The sequence below is a fragment of the Anomaloglossus baeobatrachus genome, chromosome 6 (assembly GCF_048569485.1).
Source record: "Anomaloglossus baeobatrachus isolate aAnoBae1 chromosome 6, aAnoBae1.hap1, whole genome shotgun sequence".
In the NCBI taxonomy this organism is placed as follows: Eukaryota; Metazoa; Chordata; class Amphibia; order Anura; family Aromobatidae; genus Anomaloglossus; species Anomaloglossus baeobatrachus.
This window is the reverse complement of record NC_134358.1, coordinates 393247136-393266007: the sequence shown is the minus strand read 5'-3', so window position 1 is coordinate 393266007 and position 18872 is coordinate 393247136. Positions and strand designations below refer to the sequence as shown.

The following is an 18872-nucleotide window of genomic DNA, read 5'->3' as shown; positions in this document are numbered from 1 at the left end:
AACTCTTTTGCGGACTGTCTCTGAATGACCCTAAACACTGCTGTACCGCACTAGGTGTAAGTGAAGAGAAGCAGCGGGACTCTGGCCTAAGGGTAAGTTCACACAGTGCATTTTTCGCTGCGTTTTTGCGCAGTTTTCGGGTGCGTTTTTGCTCAGAAAACTGCATGACTTTGCTTCCCCAGCAAAGTCTATGAGTTTTCATTTTTGCTGTCTGCACACAGCGTTTTTTTTCAGCTGCGTTTTTGTGGTGCCCACAAAAACGCAGCATGTCAATTATTCCCGCGTTTTTCACTGCGCTTTTGATCCATTGAGTGCAATGGGATGTTGAAAGATGCAATGAGAAACGCAAATAGGTGCGTTTTGGTGCGTTTCTAAGACCAAAAACGCAGCTATACACGCAGGAGGTGGGTAGTAAAGTGACATGTACAGGAAGAGGATTCCTTCTGTCAGTAAATACAGAAGTGTGAATCCTCCTGGTACCGTCACTGCCGCTTCCACCTCCAGTCCTGTGCATGTATGCTGCCGTGCGGCATCATGTACGGGCAGGAGGTGGAAGCGGCTGCGAAAACAAAAGTGAACAGTAGAAAAAAAAATGTCATACTCACCTGTCAGCAGACTCCCGGTGCCATGCCCGCTCTCAGCTCCTCCTCCCGGTACCGCCGCTCCGGGTGTGTGCAGTCTCCCTGGGTACGTATGCCTGCAGGATGCAGGACCTGGCGATGGATCACCTGATGCAGTCACCTGACGCGTCAGCTGATCGTAAGTCTCGGGGTGACGCCAGCGGCCGGCCGGTTTAACCTATCAGCGGATGCGTCAGGAGACTTCATCCCTGATTACCGGCAGCTGCTGCAGCGATCGGACGGGATCAAACTCCGCTCCAGGAGTTTGATACAATCAGTGTTATAATCCGGAACCATGGAAGATCACCACAAATCATTGGCAAAAAAGGTGACAAGAGCATTGGCAACTAATCTGGCCGCCATCCCCTTACTAACCATCACAACTAGAAGTAGCCGAGGGGTGAACTAACATCCTGTGCACCGCGAACCCAGCCGGAGAACTAACTATACTAAAGGTAGGAAAGATGAATAACTCTCTGCCTCAGAAAATAGACAAGAATAGCAAGCCCCCTACATTCAAAGACTGCGGTGATATAGGAAAAACACAATACACAGGTAGATGACAGGATTAGCAAAAGGTGAGGCCCCCGCTGACTAAAATAGGAAAGGACAGGAAAGGGACTGATGGTGGCCAGAGAAAAACCCTGCAAAATACCAACTTCCTGATAGTACAAGAAGGCCCTCAGATCGCTCGATCTGAACTCCGTCCTATACCAGGTGCCCTTGTCATACCAATGAACAGAAAACAAGAATTATAACAAATTCAACAAGCCACAAACACATAAACCCAAAGGAGCAAAACTCCACACAGAACTGCAGGGAGTTCCTCAACAATCCACTGAGGGGGAAAATCCCTGGAAGGAAATAAACTGAAACCAACCACAACAAATGACAAACCCAGATAAGCAAAAGAACCAGACAATAAATAAAGAGCAAGCACTTATCTGGAGTAGATGTGGTGTAGAGCAGGATTAAGCAGGCTGAAAATACAAAGAACAACTGACATTTCGGCAACAGCCTGCAATCAGGCCAGGACTTAAATAAGCAGAGAGTTAGCAAAGGAAACACCCACTGCACAACACACCTGGTCTCTGTTCAAACCATTCCTGGCCACCAGAGGGAGCCTCCCAGCAGCCAAAACATAACTAACATTCACAACAAATCAGCTGATGTGTGATGTGATTCTGGCACTTGAACCTGACACATCATCTGATCGCTTTGCCTTCCAGCAAACTGATCAGATGATATTGGATCCGGATTGGATGGCGCGGGACCCTTGACCCAGGATTACTGCGGAGGGGGATTCTTTATTTCAATAAAGATGGAGTCACTAATTGTGTTGTGTTTTATTTCTAATAAAAATATTTTTCTGTGTGTTGTGTTTTTTTTTATCTTTACTAGAAATTCATGGTGGCCATGCCTAATATTGGCATGACACCATGAATTTCGGGCTTAGGGCCAGCTGATAATATACAGCTAGCCCTAACCTCATTATTACCCAGTGAGCCACCCAGCATCAGGGCAGCTGGAAGAGTTGGATACAGCGCCAGAAGATGGCGCTTCTATGAAAGCGCCATTTTCCGGGGTGGCTGCGGACTGCAATTCGCAGCGGGGGTGCCCAGAAAGCATGGGCACCCTGCACTGTGGATTCCAATCCCCAGCTGCCTAGTTGTACCCGGCTGGACACAAAAATTAGGCGAAGCTCACGTCATTTTTTTTTTAATTATTTCATGAAATTCATGAAATAATTACAAAAAAAGGGCTTCTCTATATTTTTGGTTCCCAGCCGGGTACATATAGGCAACTGGGGGTTGGGGGCAGCCCGTACCTGCCTGCTGTACCCGGCTAGCATACAAAAATATGGTGAAGCCCACGTCATTTTTTTGTTTTGGGGGGCAAAGAATTCCTGCATACAGTCCTGGAAGGAGGATGCTGAGCCTTGTAGTTCGACAGCTGCTGTCTGCTCTCCTACATACACTATTGGATGGAGGATGCTGAGCCTTGTAGTTCGACAGCTGCTGTCTGCTCTCCTGCATACACTATTGGATGAAGGATGCTGAGCCTTGTAGTTCGACAGCTGCTGTCTGCTCTCCTGCATACACTATTGGATGGAGGATGCTGAGCCTTGTAGGTCTGCTCCCCCTGACTCTCCCTCCAGCATACAGTCCTGGATGGAGCATGCTGAGCCTTGTAGTTCTGCAGCTGCTGTCTGCTCTCCTGCATACACTATTGGATGGAGTATGCTGAGCCTTGTAGTTCTGCAGCTGTCTACTCTCCTGCATACACTAGTGGAGAATGAAGAACATATTGAAGAAGGAAATGACATCAGACCTTTTTTTTTTTGTTCACTGATAAAAAACGCATAAAGACGCAGTGAGCAAAAACGCAGCGAAACGCCGCAAAAATGCACCAAATTGTGGCAAAAACGCATGCGTTTATTGCCGTGTTTTTTTGACGCGGGTGCGTTTTTGTGCGTTTTTTGCCGCAAAAACCGCACAAAAACGCAGCGTCTAAAAAACACAGTGTGTGAACCTAGCCTAAAGATAGCAGTAAGAATGGAGAAGGCTTCCACACACACCACCGTTGTCTGTATCATGCTAGGGCGAGGATAGTGAAGCCCTCATCTATGACTACTGGCCAGGGCATGTTACAGGGCCTCATCAGAGCCAAAAGTCCCCCAGCATGAAGATAGAGTGAAGAGGTTTAAGTTGTCAGCAGAAAAACAATATGATAAACTTTAGTGACTGTTTCTCTTCAATGTTAGGTTCCACAATTAATAATTAAATCCCACAAATCAATGCAATATTATTATTATATTATTATTATTATTTATTATTATAGCGCCATTTATTCCATGGATTTGTATGACATGGTTAGTGTTTTGAAAAGGAGTCTTTGGGCAATGTGAAGCCAGTCAAGGGATTTGCAGACAGGAGAGGTCAGGGAATAGCATGGGAATTAGTCGGGCAGCAGAGTTTAGGATAGATTATAGGTATGCGAGAGTGTTAAAAGGGAGGTCACAGAGCAGGAGATTGCAGTAGTCCAGAGGGAAGATAATGAGGCCATGCACTAGTGTCTTTGCAGAATCTTAGTCAAGGAATGTACGGATTTGGGAAATATTTTAAAGTTGGAGTCGGCAGGAGGTGGAAAGAGTGTGAATAAGTGGCTTGAAGGATATAGCAGAGTTAAGGGTTACCCCAGGCAGAAAGCACATAGGACTGGGGAGAATGAGAAGCTATTGACTTTGCTGCATATGTCAGGTGGAGTGGTAGAGTGAGATGGGGGAAAATTGATGACTTCTGTTTTGTCAATGTTCAGCTTTCTAAATTGAGCAGAAAATAAGGATGATATAGCAGACAGACATTGTGAGATTTTAGTTAGTAAGAAGGTGATGCCCGGTCTAGAGAGGTAGATTTGTGTATCATCAGCATAAAGATGATACTGGAAGCCGCGGGACTCTATGAGCTGTCCCAGGCTCAATGTATGAACATAAGTAAAGAAGATGGTATTATAAAGTACTATATAAATTAATAAATAAAATATATTTTTTTACATTTGAATTACAAAAAGGAAATGAGGAATGGTGATGTAAGCCTGTCAATTTCTTGTCGTTGGCTGATATAGTTTTAGCTTTTTCCAGTAGCTGAAAAGCACAGATAATTTACATACTTTCCGGTGCCTTTTTCTATTTCATTTGAATTAAAGAAAACTTAAAACAATGTATCATTCAAACACTTTCATAAAAGTTAAAACATCCACTGTTTAATATATGTTATCCTTCTAATAGATATGTATCTAAAATGAAATGTAATCTTCTTATACAGCCATTAGAATATTAGTAGACATGACCTTTACCTGTGAAGTTATCTTTACTGGATGAAACAAATTATTATAAAGTATCTGGCATAATACAGTACTTTGGCCTAATTCTAAATTTAGTTTTAGTTACCTAATCATTAGCTGTAAAAGAAGATGGACTCAATAGAGAAAATGGGTGAATTTTATAAATCCACACTCCTTTATTTAAATAGTACATTCATGGTTAGTGTTAAAGCATTGTATGAGGATCAAGCAAGTACAAGGAGAGAGATCTCCAGGAGTATTATATTATCCTAAAGCTTTGTTGATTTCAGAAATGTGTGAAGGTCTTATGTCTATATATAGACTTTTGAAAAATGTTTGTAGTTCATTAGAGCAAGTAAATTCCTGTACTCTCTCCCTGCCACTTTGCTAAAGCTTATGCTACTTTCTAATCATTCCGCATATACGAGTAACTTATCAATGCCACACATGCTCTACTTTCTTCTCTGTTCCAAGTATCGAGCCTTTAGCAGCCCAATTTTTAGTTTCAACAGTTTTATTTGACTTTGCTAGGTACAAAATTAACAGAGACCAAGTTGACATCCATAATAGTCCAGTCATAAATTCGCTCGTCTCGTTCCAATGTCATACATATGCATTTCTTTTAACATGTTCAGTTTCCAACTGTACCAGATAGTCTAATTAATTTTAAAATAACTCATTTTCATGTAGAGTAATAAGAAATTACTAGGTTACCTAACATTTAACAGTATCAACATTAACAGGTAAATAAAATGACTACTGTAGTGATATAGTTCAAATAGCATTATCAGGCAGGTTACAAGAAGAAATGATTCACTAGCATTACATTGGTACTAGGTTATCAGACACAGTTAGGGTTATTGCAACTCATATAGTGATCGAAATAATCTCTCGAGTTGTACCAGGAAGGTGGCGTTGTATTCAGGGGTCCTATATCGTGTGGAAGTGATCCGAGGTATTGTTTTTGACTGCTTCAATCTTTTCATATAGCATCGTATTATTGATTCTTTGTATGGCTTTCTCTTTTGACAGCATTGAGGATTTCCATTGACTAGCTATATATATTTTGGCTTCCAAGGTTATATATGAGATCAATTTGTAGCTTTTATTACAAATGCCATTAGGTTTGTCTCCCAATAAAAGGACCTCTTGTGAATTAACTCTGGGGTTGTTGGTGAAGCTACGTACGAGTATAATAGTGTAAATTTCTTTCCAAAAGCTGGCCACAACTGGACACATCCACCAAATATGGGCTATATCACCCCTTTGGCCACATCCCCTGAAGCAATGGTCTGAGACCGCTGGATATATTTTACTTAATAAGGCTGGTACGTGGTATGCTCTATGGAAAACCTTAATAGATGTTTCCGTTAAGGAAACTTGATTGCTAGTGTAACAGGGTGAAAATGTACATAAGATAAACTTGCATGTTTGTTAATGTATTTTATATATTTATGCTATAATTTAAATAAATGGCCACTAGGTGTCACTAGAGGGCAGGCACACTACTAGACAGTAAGGGGTTACATTAGGTTTCCCTGGTAACGTAGACTGAGAGAGACGGTTGAAAATTTCAGTCAAGATCTGAGGGACTGCGCAAGAGAAAGACGGCTGTTGTTTTCCCGTAGTTGGATTCATAGGATTGCCTGTTTTTTTGTTTTTTTTTCTTCTTTTTATGGACTGCTTACTTGTTTTGGTTTTTTTTGAGCTCCTACTGCCCCTGACGAGGGGAATTCATCTGAGTAAATTTTTCTCCAGAATCTGTTTGGACAAAATCATCTAAGAGTGAATCAGAAGCAGTCTGAGGGGACGGATGCCATCTTGGTGAAAGACTTCAGTGAGTAACAATTGACCAGAGACCGATCGGTGTATAAAGGCCACTTCACACATAACGAGATCGTACAACGAGATCGTTACTACGTCACAGTTTCTGTGACGCAAGAACGACTTCAATTGCGATCTCGTCATGTTTGACACGTACCAACGATTCACCCCCTGCTGCGAAATCGCTGATCGATGCCGAACAGCTTGGGCCATTTTTGGCTCGTTGGAGTCCTGCTGGGCTGCATGAATCTGTATGTTTGACACCCTATTTACGATTTCGTTGACGACCTAGATGAGATGCACGAAGGCGTGTTGTTGCGTCCCCGTTTCCACGCCCCTTCTGCGCCCATTGGTTGGCGCTGAGAACAATAGTGTTTAGTTACGTCGCCATTTCCGCGCCCCCTCTCTGCAACGATTGGTTAGCAATGAGAACACTATTGCGCTCTGATTGGGTATCACTTCATGCTTTGTTCCCTTTTGAGTCTTCTAGGAGCAAACCGGTGACTACACCCAGATTCATTCGTGCTTTGTTCCCGCTTGCTTGGTTTTCGGATCAAAGCTGCATCTTTCCTCATTCATTCCCGAGCGTGTCGCTGTATTACAGATTCATTCGTGCTTTGTTCCCGCTTGCTTGGTTTTCGGATCAAAGCCGCATCTGCACTTGTATATCCCTCATTCGTTCCCGAGCGTGTCGCTGGGAGGATCGAAACTGCGATTATTAATAGATAGCATAGACGGCTGCATTTTCTGGACGTGGTAAGTCATTTTCGTAAAGTCTATGTTACTTGTTCCATGTTTTTGTTATAGTATGGAAAGTATTTGTGTTTATAGATAGTAATTATTTTTGCGGATCATCAAAGTGGTTGGTTGTTATCTGTACACATATGTCCTTTTGTGCGTCCATCGTCCTTTTATGTGTCCTTATGTAGTATTGCTGGTTATTTTGTCTCTCTGATACAGCCGCCATTTTGTTTCTCTGACACAGTTACAGCCGCCATTTTGTTTCTCTGACACAGTTACAGCCGCCATTTTGTTTCTCTGACACAGTTACAGCCGCCATTTTGTTTCTCTGACACAGTTACAGCCGCCATTTTGTTTCTCTGACACAGTTACAGCCACCATTTTGTTTCTCTGACACAGTTACAGCCGCCATTTGTTTCTCTGACACAGTTAGAAGTGGTGCACTTCTATGGGGGCGGCCATTTTAGTGTCTCTTTTACACCCCCCAAAAAATGTGATTGGTTTATAGCAACTTTTCTCATCTTTACATGTTTTTTTGCAGTGTGGACAACATGAACGACATGCAGCGTGTTGTGCTGGGTGCTGCATTGATGTTTGAGGCCGGTCGGCTACGTGAAGTGGAACAGAGGCGTTCCAAACGAAAGCGCCGCATGTGGACCAGAGAGTGGCTGCAGAAGAGGTACAAATACTCCCACATGCAACTGCTAAGAGAGCTCCAGGAAAATAATCCTCAGGATTTCCGCAATTTTCTGCGGATGTCAGAAGAATCATTTAGCCTTTTACTCGAAAGAGTTACGCCAATTATTCAGCGCAAGAATACAGCGATGCGTGCTGCCATCCCGGCAGATGAAAGATTGGCAGTCACGCTGCGTTTCCTGGCCACCGGACGCTCCCTGCAAGACTTACATTTTTCTTCTGCAATTTCAAGGTCCCTGCTCAGCATTCTTATTCCGGAGACATGTAGAGCAATTTTCCACAGTCTGCGTAACTACATTGAGTTCCCCAAAACTGTGGAGGAATGGCAGAAGATTGCCACCGATTTTAAACACCTTTGGCAGTTCCCAAACTGTGGTGGTGCTTTGGACGGGAAACATGTGCGGATCACTCAACCACTGAACAGCGGCTCCTATTTTTATAACTATAAGGGCTATTTCAGCATCATCCTAATGGCCCTTGTGAATGCCAATTACGAATTTATTGCTGTTGATGTTGGCATGAATGGCCGGGTTTCTGACGGTGGGGTTTTAGAACACACAGGCTTTGGTGAACGTTTGCAAAATGGTGAACTGCATTTGCCCCCCAACTCTGACACTACCGCAAACCTTAACTTTGTATTTGTGGGCGATGAAGCCTTCCCACTTCATCCCAATCTCATGAAACCATTCCCACAGAAAAGTCTAACGGCGGAAAGACAAAGGTTCAATTATAGATTATCAAGGGCACGCAGGGTTGTGGAAAATGCCTTTGGGATAATGGCAAATCGCTTCCGCGTTTTCCACACACCAATTAACCTGAGTCTACCATCAATAGACGCAGTTGTTTTGGCCTGTTGCGCCCTTCACAACTTTCTTCGACGGCGAGATGCTATTACGTACTGTCCAACAGGCTTTGTAGACTCTGATGACTTAAATGGCGAAGTGGTGCTTGGCGAATGGCATTCTGAAGATCCCGCAATCGCAGGACTTCAACCATTGGCGCCCGGCAGAAATACCGATGATGCGAAGGCCTGTCGAGAAAAGTACTGCCAATATTTTAATGGTCCTGGTGCAATTACGTGGCAGCATTAGATAAACTTGTATTGAGCACATTTATTATGCTGAGTTTTATTTTCTTGTATTGATTGGTTTTAGAAACTTCCCTTCTTAATTTTAAAAAATATATGGTTACTTGTATTATGTTCATCACATTTATACTAATTTTAAAATATATGGTTACTTGTATTGTTATGTTCATCACATTTATAATAAAATGTCATTTTTGCAAAATGATTACTTTAATAAACAGTTGTTTTAACTTTCCACAAGATTTGTTTGTCATTCATTCACTATTAAGGGCTACTGTGGGGAGCAGTACCACCATTGCTGCCGTTACATCACCCCCGGAGGCCCCAAATTATGAATATGAAGCCTTATATATTTTCATTTGGGGTTTTTAAACGGGGACGTTTGTGCGTCCCCGAAACCTTCAAACGACATCTCTTTTTCGATTTCTTATAATTGTATGTGCGCTCGCAGTGTGTGATACCACGACCCCTTGACACAGCATTTGCGTCATGGCGCGATCTCATTTCTGCAGCAAAGATCATTCTGATTTGTTAAAAGTGCGTCGCACTTTCACCTTCAAACATAGCATTGTAATATTTCACAAATCAACAATCCCGCCATGGCCGACGGCGGCCATTGGCTGGAGCAGGATCAACAACGTCCACCCCAATCTGATTGGAGCTAGCGTTCACGTGACGCTATCGGTCGAATCAGATGTGAAGAGGCGTTACCGCGGGTGACGCAACTGCGTTTGCTACGTAGACACACCAGCGAACAATGGCGGCACGCAGGAGGGCAACAGCTTGGGGAGAGGCGGAGGTCCGGTACCTAATTAGAGAAGTGGATGCTCGCGATTATGATTGCCGTGAGGCGCAAGAGCATCCACTTCTCCATAAGAAAGCGGTATTGCGCAGGATCCAACGTGGGTTGAGGAGGAGATTTCATTTGGAGCGCACCTGCGCCCAGATCCGAAAAAAATTAGCGGATCTGCGGTACCGCTCCAGTGCCCGGATCTCTGCCATACAAGCAGAGTTACAAAACCAAGGTAGGCGCAGATGAGTGTGCCTTGGCAACGTATAATGGTGTTCTTAAATATATATCTATTTATTTTTATATATATATATATATATATATATATATATATATATATATATATATCTCTATCTATCTATCTATCTATATATATATATGTATATATATATATTTATTCTAAAAATAAATATATAAATATATAATACATATATAAATAATATATATATATATATCATATATATATAAGTCTATACATATATTTTTAAATTAAATATATATATAATTCATATTAATTATATATAAATATAAATATAAGAAAATATACATATATAATAAGTAATAAATATATTGATTTAAATGTATATATTTAGGATATATATATCCTTTTACTTAATTAAAATTATATATATATAATCTATTTTATAGATCGATAGATTATATATATATATATAAAACATATAAAATATATATATATATATATATATATATATAGATATATAGATACAATTCGAAAAATATATTTAGATATATATAATAATAAAAAAAAATATACATAATATATATCTATATATAATTATAAAAATATATCAGATATTAATTATATATATATATATAATTATAAAAATATATAATATATTAATTATATATATATATAATTATAAAAATAAATATATACAGATAATATTTAAATAATAAATATATATATTTTAATGTATATATATTTATTATATATATATATATATATATATATATATATTTCCCATGAACTGACAACCCTCTATCAGCACACAGTTTTCATATGTTCTGATATACCTCTTGTCCTTGGCACCCAGCTTCGCCATGCTTGGCAAAACATCATTCCCTCACCACCCAGCTTTTCCCATATCAGAGAGAGCATGGCAAAGCCGGGTGCTGTGGGTAGTGGGTCTTTTTCCCTCAGCACAAAAAAATTCCATCTCCTGCTTGTATTTTTGTACCCCCTCATATCTAGTTCTCCAAATACAATATTGGCCCCCACATAGCCTTCCATATAGTATAAAGGGTTCCACATAACCCTTCAGATATTAGAATGCATCCCATAGTCCTCCATGAACTGTAATGAATTTCCTAGAGTTCTCCATGAAGTTTCATTCACCCCAGAGTTCTCCATATATTATACTGCACCACATATTCCACAATGTGTTCAAATTCACCCCCATAGTCCTTGTATAAGGTAGGCTACGTAGTCCGCCATATATTTCAATGTACCCCCCACAGTCCTATATGTATCATAACGCAACCACATTAAACTTTATATTTTCTTAAGAACCCCCAGAGGAGCAAGGGGCCGCAGAGGAGGGAGAGCATGTGCCCGAGCCCCCGGTGGATCTACAGCCACAGGAGGAGGAGGAGGAGGAGGAGGAGTACCACCCACAGGGGCCACCGGCCGGATCGCCCCCCGGTAATTTTTTAATATAACATTAACGCCATATAAAGTACAAAACAAAAAGCTGTTGAGTACTATAAAGTGTTTTTTGTTATCATAGATGCTAGTCCAGGCTCCATAAGTGAGTCTGTATCGGACGAGGGGGATAACCGTAAGTCATGAATCTCCTACTTTGTAATAATAAGCAGAAGTAAAAATTATGATTTATTAATTTTACCATTCCCTCCATAGGCATACCCACTTTGGCCGAAATCATGTCCTCCCAAAGAAGGATTTTGTCGGCCCACAGGAGGCTGATGGCCAGAGTGGAGCGGCATGCGGCGCTGCTGGCCCGTTATGTGGCTGGACAAGGGGAGGGCAGCAGCAACTAACGTTTTTCTTTTTTTGTTATTGTATCCATATTCATGTGTTATAAAAAATTTGAAATTGATATCTGCTGTTTGGTATGTCTCATTGCATAAAGCAAGTTAACAGCTATCACCACTCACAAACTCACCACTCACAAACATCATATTACATGTAGGCATCTGTATAGATGCACCAATCCCATTATCCACGAGGGGGGTGACTAGGCTTTACTGGTTGTTTGCTGTACATGAGTGTGTGGGTTGTGTGGTGGTATGCCAATGAGGGTGGAGTATGGTACAATCTCTGTAACTACCGTGTTTTGCCAGGGCATCACAACCATATGCTGAATTAAGTAACGCAGGCAGCAAGATTGAAACAACATAAATTTATTATTACAATGAAAATATAACAATCAATTGAAATTAATTTCAAATAACAAAACAACAACAATAACAAAATTTAGTGGCCGTCTTCATATTGGTGGACATATTCAGGCCGGGTGGGAGATGACAGTTGGCTTAAAAATGAATCATTTGAATACCTGGGATAATGTGGGGGGGGAAACTGTGGGGGGGGATACTGTGGGGGGGGATACTGTGGCGGGTGGTCAAGCTGCAAGCGTGGTGGATGCATCCTGTTCGGTGTACTTTGCAGGGGCTGGCGAGGAATCCATGTATTAGAATCATGGGACTGGTTCTTCTTGCATATCGTGTCATTGTCATCCAGTTCTCCTCGGCCTGCCTTTCTTAGGACTTCCAACATCAGTCTTTCGGCTTGCTCCCTCTGTGTGGAATCCAATTTGCAGAGTCTGTCCGATGCAAATGCGGCAAAGCTATCGACTGGGGTGCTTTTTGGCTGTGATAGCAGTTGGGTTGCCAAAGAATAAAATTCAGCCGATGTCACAGGGGTGTTGGCCTTCTTTTTGCGTAACTGTCTTCGCCGCATTTCACCAGAGGGTGCAGGTGCCTCATTATCCTCCACAATAGGCTCGCTCGATGTGGTGGGGTTCTCATTCAATTGGGGCCTCACCATATCTGTCTGAGGGTTCTGCGGGAACAGAAAAATAAATGTTAATTAAAAGTCATACATTAATAGTTAGTAAATTTAATTAAAGTGTGACAAAATTGTATTGGAGTGTACTTATCTGAACTGGAAGGGATAACATTTCCAAACTGCACAATAAATCATGGCAACAATAAGTTACTATTTTGTGTTCCTCAATGGCATGTACATAAAAAGTTTGAATACTATGTAACGTGAAGCAAATAAGGTACTTACATCTACAACAGCGGAGGTGTTGTCATCGATCGGGATGTCATCGTTTTCAATGTCTGCTTCCAGGTCTACGTTTCTTTGGTAGGAGCTTTCCATCATTCGTGGTAGCTCCTGGTCCCTTGTGAATTCCAGGAGATTGAAATACCACAAGGGAGAAACATATACCTGGTCAGTGCCGGCCCCTGACTTTTTTGATTTGTCCACCTTATTTGCTTCTTTCTTATATACAGTCCTCAAGCCTTGGATCTTCTTTTTTACTACTTTGACATCCACCGCCTCGCCTCCACTGTGTTTTTTAAAAAGCTCCACCAGTTGGGCATAGGCGGCTTGTTTTTTTAGTCTGTCTGAATATTCTGTGGATTTGATTCTCCACAAGCAGGGCAGTGATTGATACAAATCCAACAGCTCACGCACAAAGTCTTCTTTGTTATAATAAGCCATCTGAAATAAAGAATGAAAAATTTATATGTAAACATAAAAGAAGTTGCAATAAACCGATCACAATTTTTGGTTATGGTGTGGCAGAGACTAAAATGGCCGCCCCTATGTGTGGCAGAAACACAAAATGGCGGCTGTAGCTGAGAGACAAAAGATGAAAAAAATCCAGCACTCAAAGCATTCAACTGAAATTGTTTTATATTTTATTCATGGATCTGTGTAATTATTAAAGACGTTTCGGTCATCCGACCTTCATCAGTTTACACAGAAAAGGTTCTGTAGACAGTATGTGACATTGACTGCAGACCGGGACGGGCAGCTTTTTCCTCTGGTCCAGCTTTTTCATATATTTCTACAGAACCTTTTATGCGTAAACTGATGAAGGTCGGATGACGGAAACGTCTTTAATAATTACAGAGATCCATGAATAAAATATAAAACAATTTCAGTTAAATGCTTTGAGTGCTGGATTTTTTTCATTTTTTGATCTGGGGTGGGACCCTATCCAAGCACCAGCGACTATAGAAGGAGTGCCACATTTCTATATTTTATTTAATGAGAGACAAAAGAGCCAGCAATGCTAGGATAGGACACATTACAAACAGCACTATGGAGAGACCCCTCTTTAAAAGGCATTATACACGCACAGATAAAAGCCAGCAACTTTAACTCACATAATAACTATTAACATATATCTAACAGCAATCAACTCACATAATAAATATTAACATATATCTTAACAGCAAGAACATTATTCAAAAAAAAGCCCACCCCCCCAACAAGAAAAAAGACCTACCTTTTCAAAGAAGTGTATATCAATGTAGAATCCAAGCGGAATCGCAAATACGATCTCACCGACACTCGACAGCACTGCAAGGATACTCCAGGTGCAACTGCGGCTTCGATCCGAAAAACACACCAACAAAGCGACCGGGTACAATGGACGAAGGAATCAGGGTGGAGACGCAGGTTCTATCTCAAAGCAAAGCGCAAAAGAAGTGACAAAGGGTGGACGCGATCCAAAATTTAACCGCTAGATACGCCCCCTGCATGCCCAATCAGAACGCAGTATTGGCCGCCAATGAAAGCGGAGGGGGGTATGGAAAAGGCGACGCAAATGTGACTCACTGCATAATGGGATTGGAATCGTTAACATAGTAGCTGTGTGACAGGGTCCTTATCAATCAGAGCGGAGGGGGTGGAAAAGGCGACGCCCGCCCGGCCGCCCAATCAGAACGCAGTATTGGCCGCCAAAGAAAGCGGAGGAGGGTATGGAAAAGGCGACGCAAATGCACGCCTACGTGACTCACTGCATAATGGGATTGGAATCGTTAACATAGTAGCTGTGTGACAGGGTCCTTATCAATCAGAGCGGAGGGGGTGGAAAAGGCGACGCCCGCCCGGCCGCCCAATCAGAACGCAGTATTGGCCGCCAATGAAAGCGGAAAAGGCGACACAAATGCACGCCTACGTGACTCACTGCATTTTACTACGCCCCTAATGGGATTGGAATCGTTAACATAGTAGCTGTGTGACAGGGTCCCAGCGATTTCAAAGATCGTTATACGGGACGCATGCTCGTTCATAAACTCGTTATGTGTGACACCCAACATGCGATTTCAACAACGACTCATAAACGATCCAGAAAGTGTGACGTAGTAGCGATCTCGTTCACGATCTCGTTATGTGTGACTGGACCTTAATAGTCAGTCAGGGACAGATAGATAGGATAAAGGAGAATGAAGATTATTCTACAGATTATTTACTGAGAAGGAGCAGTGTTTGCTTGTTTATCCTGAGACGTTTGCTCTGAACCAGAGGTTATTGGAGGTTAAGCTGTGTTGTGCTGATAATAAGACTATTCTGCCTTTGCTTCATCACACTGGGGCAGTGAGGTACCGAATATTGAATAGAAGTACATGTAGAGCTAGAGGTACAGGTATAAAGGTACATGTACATATATTTACTTCTTTGTGAATGTATATGGGAAGGTGGGCGGGTACCCTAATTGAATTGTAAACATAAGGGGAGGTGGTTGTAAGAATATATCCTTGGAGGGATCACGTGCCATTATCTGTAGTTGTGCACCGGGGTAAGCCCCATTAATAGATAAGGGACGGAGCGGTATAGTGGGGGGGAATACCGACACTTGAAGTCCTCCGAGTTGCATAAACTGTTATTGCTTATTCCGGGCTGTTGTGGCCCATAATTTGTAAGAGAGCTGTTTATTTTTTGTAAAATAATTTTTTGAGACATAAAGAAAACTGTTATTCACCATCTTTGTGTCCCAGGGTTTTCCATAGTGCCATCGTATCGTAATAGTCATAACAACTGGCATTCAGTCGATACACTACCTTGAGTGATGTTGTCGTTACACCCTCTCCCCTGCTCTGGAGTCATTGTTATCCCTAGATCTTCCTCCCACTGGTTGATAACCTTCAGCATAAGATTTAAATTCGGGCGGTTTAGAGTGTTGTAGATCTTAGATATTATGCCCTTCCCCCCTAGGTCGAAGATACATGCTCTCTCAAAAGCTGTGGGATTCAGCGTTTTTCTTTCTTTCAATATAGATTGAATCCATTTCTGTAGAAAATGATAAACCTGTTCAATTCTAAAGAACATTTCTCTCGGTGTTGAGAGCTTTTCTAGCAATTCAGGTTTAGAGTATAGTGTAAACAATGGGGCCAAATGGTGCAAACGTGTGATTCCCTTTTCTTTCCACCAGGAGAATCCACAAGGGCACACCCCCGGTAGAAACATTGGATTGTGAAACAAGTCCAGGAGTGGAGATGGGGTTGTTTGCAACCCATATTGAAATCTACTGGTCCTCCAAAGTTTGATCGTGTTGAAAGAGAAATGGGATTTCTCCGCCAATTTCAAGGGCAATGAGCCCATCATCCATAGTAGACTACTCAACTTATATGGGGCTAATAATCTATTTTCTAGGTTCACCCATCTAGGGGCTCCCTTGCCCATCATGCTTGCAGAGGCTTGGGCAAACTGGGCTGCTTTGTGATAAAGGGAGAAATTGGGGAGAGACACCCCCCACCCCATCTTTTGTGGAGAAAAAAAGTATGCTGTGCTATTTTTGCTCTCTTGGTGAGAATAACTGTGGAAAGAAAAGGCGCAAATAGGGTTTTACCCGGTATGACACGTGGGGGCAAGTGTCGGTTAGAACACTCACCTGATGGGGTTGTGCAAGTCACAACCCCTATGAAGGCACAAAGTAAATGTGGAAGGCAGCGGTCCCGCAGTGTAGAGATAATCCAAGAGGTAGAGGAGAAAGCAGATTTGGAATACCGCGCCAAGCCACAGGGAATCCAGATGCTTTTTAGTAAAACTCTTTCTTTATTTTTTACACAGGTCTACGCGTTTCGAGGACACATCCGTCCTCATCATCAGGACAATGTACAGAGAAAGACTATAGCAAACAAGGAGCCCTGAGCTCCTATATAGGTGGTAGAATGCAACCACGTATTCAGCAATTACGTCATCCACTTCCACTTCCATTCCACTTCATGACTCATAGACACGTGCATCGGTGGATAAAGTTGCCACATTGACAAACAGAAAAAAAAGGAAGAAAAAAAAGAGAGAAAAAAAGGAAAAAGAAAAAAATGGAAAAAGAAAAATTGTGTTTGAAGTGTTCAATATATGATTAAATGTAATAAAATGATAAAGGTTTGTGTGTCACTGTTTTTGGGATTGTTTTTGAAATTTGAAATTAGAAAGGATGGAGTTCTGAACGTTTAAGGCTATGTGCCCACGCTGCGGATTTACCGCGGATTTTGCCGCGGATTTGCCGCGGATTTCCCGAAAATCTGCAGCAGCGGCACTTCCAAGCCATTTCAATGGCATTTTGGAAATGCTGTGTCCATGCTGCGGATTTTTCCGCTGCGGATTTGCCGCGGATTTTGATCCGGAAAAATCTGCAGCATGTCAATTGTTTGGTGCAGATTTGGTGCGGATTTTTGGTTTTGAATGGGGAAAAAAAAAAAAAAAAAATCCGCATCAAAATCCGCGGCAAATCCGCGGTAAATCCGCGGCAAATCCGCGGGTGCGGATTTGCCGCGAAAGTCGCGGATTTTCAGGCAGAAAAATCCGCAGGTACATTCTACCGTGGACACATAGCCTAAAGGTGTATTTAAAAAGGGCTTCTGTCTTGTCTATATTGACCCGTAGACCTGAAAATCTTTCGAACTTGTTCAATAACTCAAATAAGTTTGGGAGGGAGATGTGTGGGATCGTCATTGTCATCAGAAGATCGTCTGCAAATAGACTTAATTTGTACCTCTTCCGTCCAGTCTTGTGTCCATTTATATGGGGAGATAAGGTATGCACACCAGTGACTATGGAAGGGGAATACATGGAATAGCAGAAACTGCTGTGTGAATACTGACATGAAAAATTCAATAGCTATGTGTAAGAATGAAATGTGAAAAATGGAACCTGCATTACTGCCATGAATATATGAATAAAGAGAAATTTAGCTACTGAATTGATCAATGCAGAAGAGCCCCAACACTACGCCAAAGTATTTCTCTACGTTGGGGTCCCTAGCTTGTGTGTGTCCTCTCATGCAGTTAAAAAACTTACCGTGTATGGGAAGCTGAGACCCAGGCTATATATGCGTATAATGTGGATTGGCAATAGGTGTGTATGGGGAGGGTTCACAAACGAAAAACTACTAACATTAAGGAATAACGTTTGGAACTCCATTCTATGTCTGAACTGGGTGCAAAAAACCTAAAAAACATCACTATGGGGAGATAAGGTATGCACACCAGTGACTATGGAAGGGGAATACATGGAATAGCAGAAACTGCTGTGTGAATACTGACATGAAAAATTCAATAGCTATGTGTAAGAATGAAATGTGAAAAATGGAACCTGCATTACTGCCATGAATATATGAATAAAGAGAAATTTAGCTACTGAATTGATCAATGCAGAAGAGCCCCAACACTACGCCAAAGTATTTCTCTACGTTGGGGTCCCTAGCTTGTGTGTGTCCTCTCATGCAGTTAAAAAACTTACCGTGTATGGGAAGCTGAGACCCAGGCTATATATGCGTATAATGTGGATTGGCAATAGGTGTGTATGGGGAGGGTTCACAAACGAAAAACTACTAACATTAAGGAATAACGTTTGGAACTCCATTCTATGTCTGAACTGGGTGCAAAAAAACTAAAAAACATCACTATGGGGAGATAAGGTATGCACACCAGTGACAATGGAAGGGGAATACATGGAATAGCAGAAACTGCTGTGTGAATACTGACATGAAAAATTCAATAGCTATGTGTAAGAATGAAATGTGAAAAATGGAACCTGCATTACTGCCATGAATATATGAATAAAGAGAAATTTAGCTACTGAATTGATCAATGCAGAAGAGCCCCAACACTACGCCAAAGTATTTCTCTACGTTGGGGTCCCTAGCTTGTGTGTGTCCTCTCATGCAGTTAAAAAACTTACCGTGTATGGGAAGCTGAGACCCAGGCTATATATGCGTATAATGTGGATTGGCAATAGGTGTGTATGGGGAGGGTTCACAAACGA

At 41.7% G+C, this 18872-nt stretch overlaps 1 protein-coding gene and 1 long non-coding RNA gene across 2 annotated transcripts; one reads left to right on the top strand and one right to left on the bottom strand.

Annotated features, from left to right (window-relative positions):
* The first annotated feature begins 11205 nt into the window (after nucleotides 1-11205).
* LOC142244370 (uncharacterized) lies at nucleotides 11206-11617 on the top strand. Its single transcript, XR_012724528.1, has 3 exons — nucleotides 11206-11264; nucleotides 11350-11400; nucleotides 11481-11617. It is a non-coding gene; the product is annotated as an uncharacterized LOC142244370 (long non-coding RNA).
* Nucleotides 11617-14938, bottom strand: LOC142243937 (uncharacterized). The gene is made up of 5 exons (XM_075316129.1): nucleotides 14107-14938; nucleotides 12876-13313; nucleotides 12193-12644; nucleotides 12139-12161; nucleotides 11617-11627 (listed from the first exon to the last, which is right to left on the bottom strand). Exons 2-5 carry the CDS (start codon nucleotides 13311-13313, stop codon nucleotides 11617-11619), a joined length of 924 nt encoding a protein of 307 aa, XP_075172244.1. The 5' UTR covers nucleotides 14107-14938.
* Between the last annotated feature and the right edge of the window lie 3934 nt (nucleotides 14939-18872).

What these genes read in the sequence shown, in the direction of transcription:
- LOC142243937 (XM_075316129.1), bottom strand. Translation starts at nt 13,313, where the DNA reads ATGGCTTATTATAACAAAGAAGACTTTGTGCGTGAGCTGTTGGATTTG. An exon ending in ACACCTCCGCTGTTGTAGAT is followed by an intron (nt 12,645 to 12,875) that starts GTAAGTACCTTA and finishes CTGTTCCCGCAG; the next exon opens with AACCCTCAGACAGATATGGT. An exon ending in CAGCTTGACCACCCGCCACA is followed by an intron (nt 12,162 to 12,192) that starts GTATCCCCCCCC and finishes CCCCCCCCACAG; the next exon opens with TTTCCCCCCCCACATTATCC.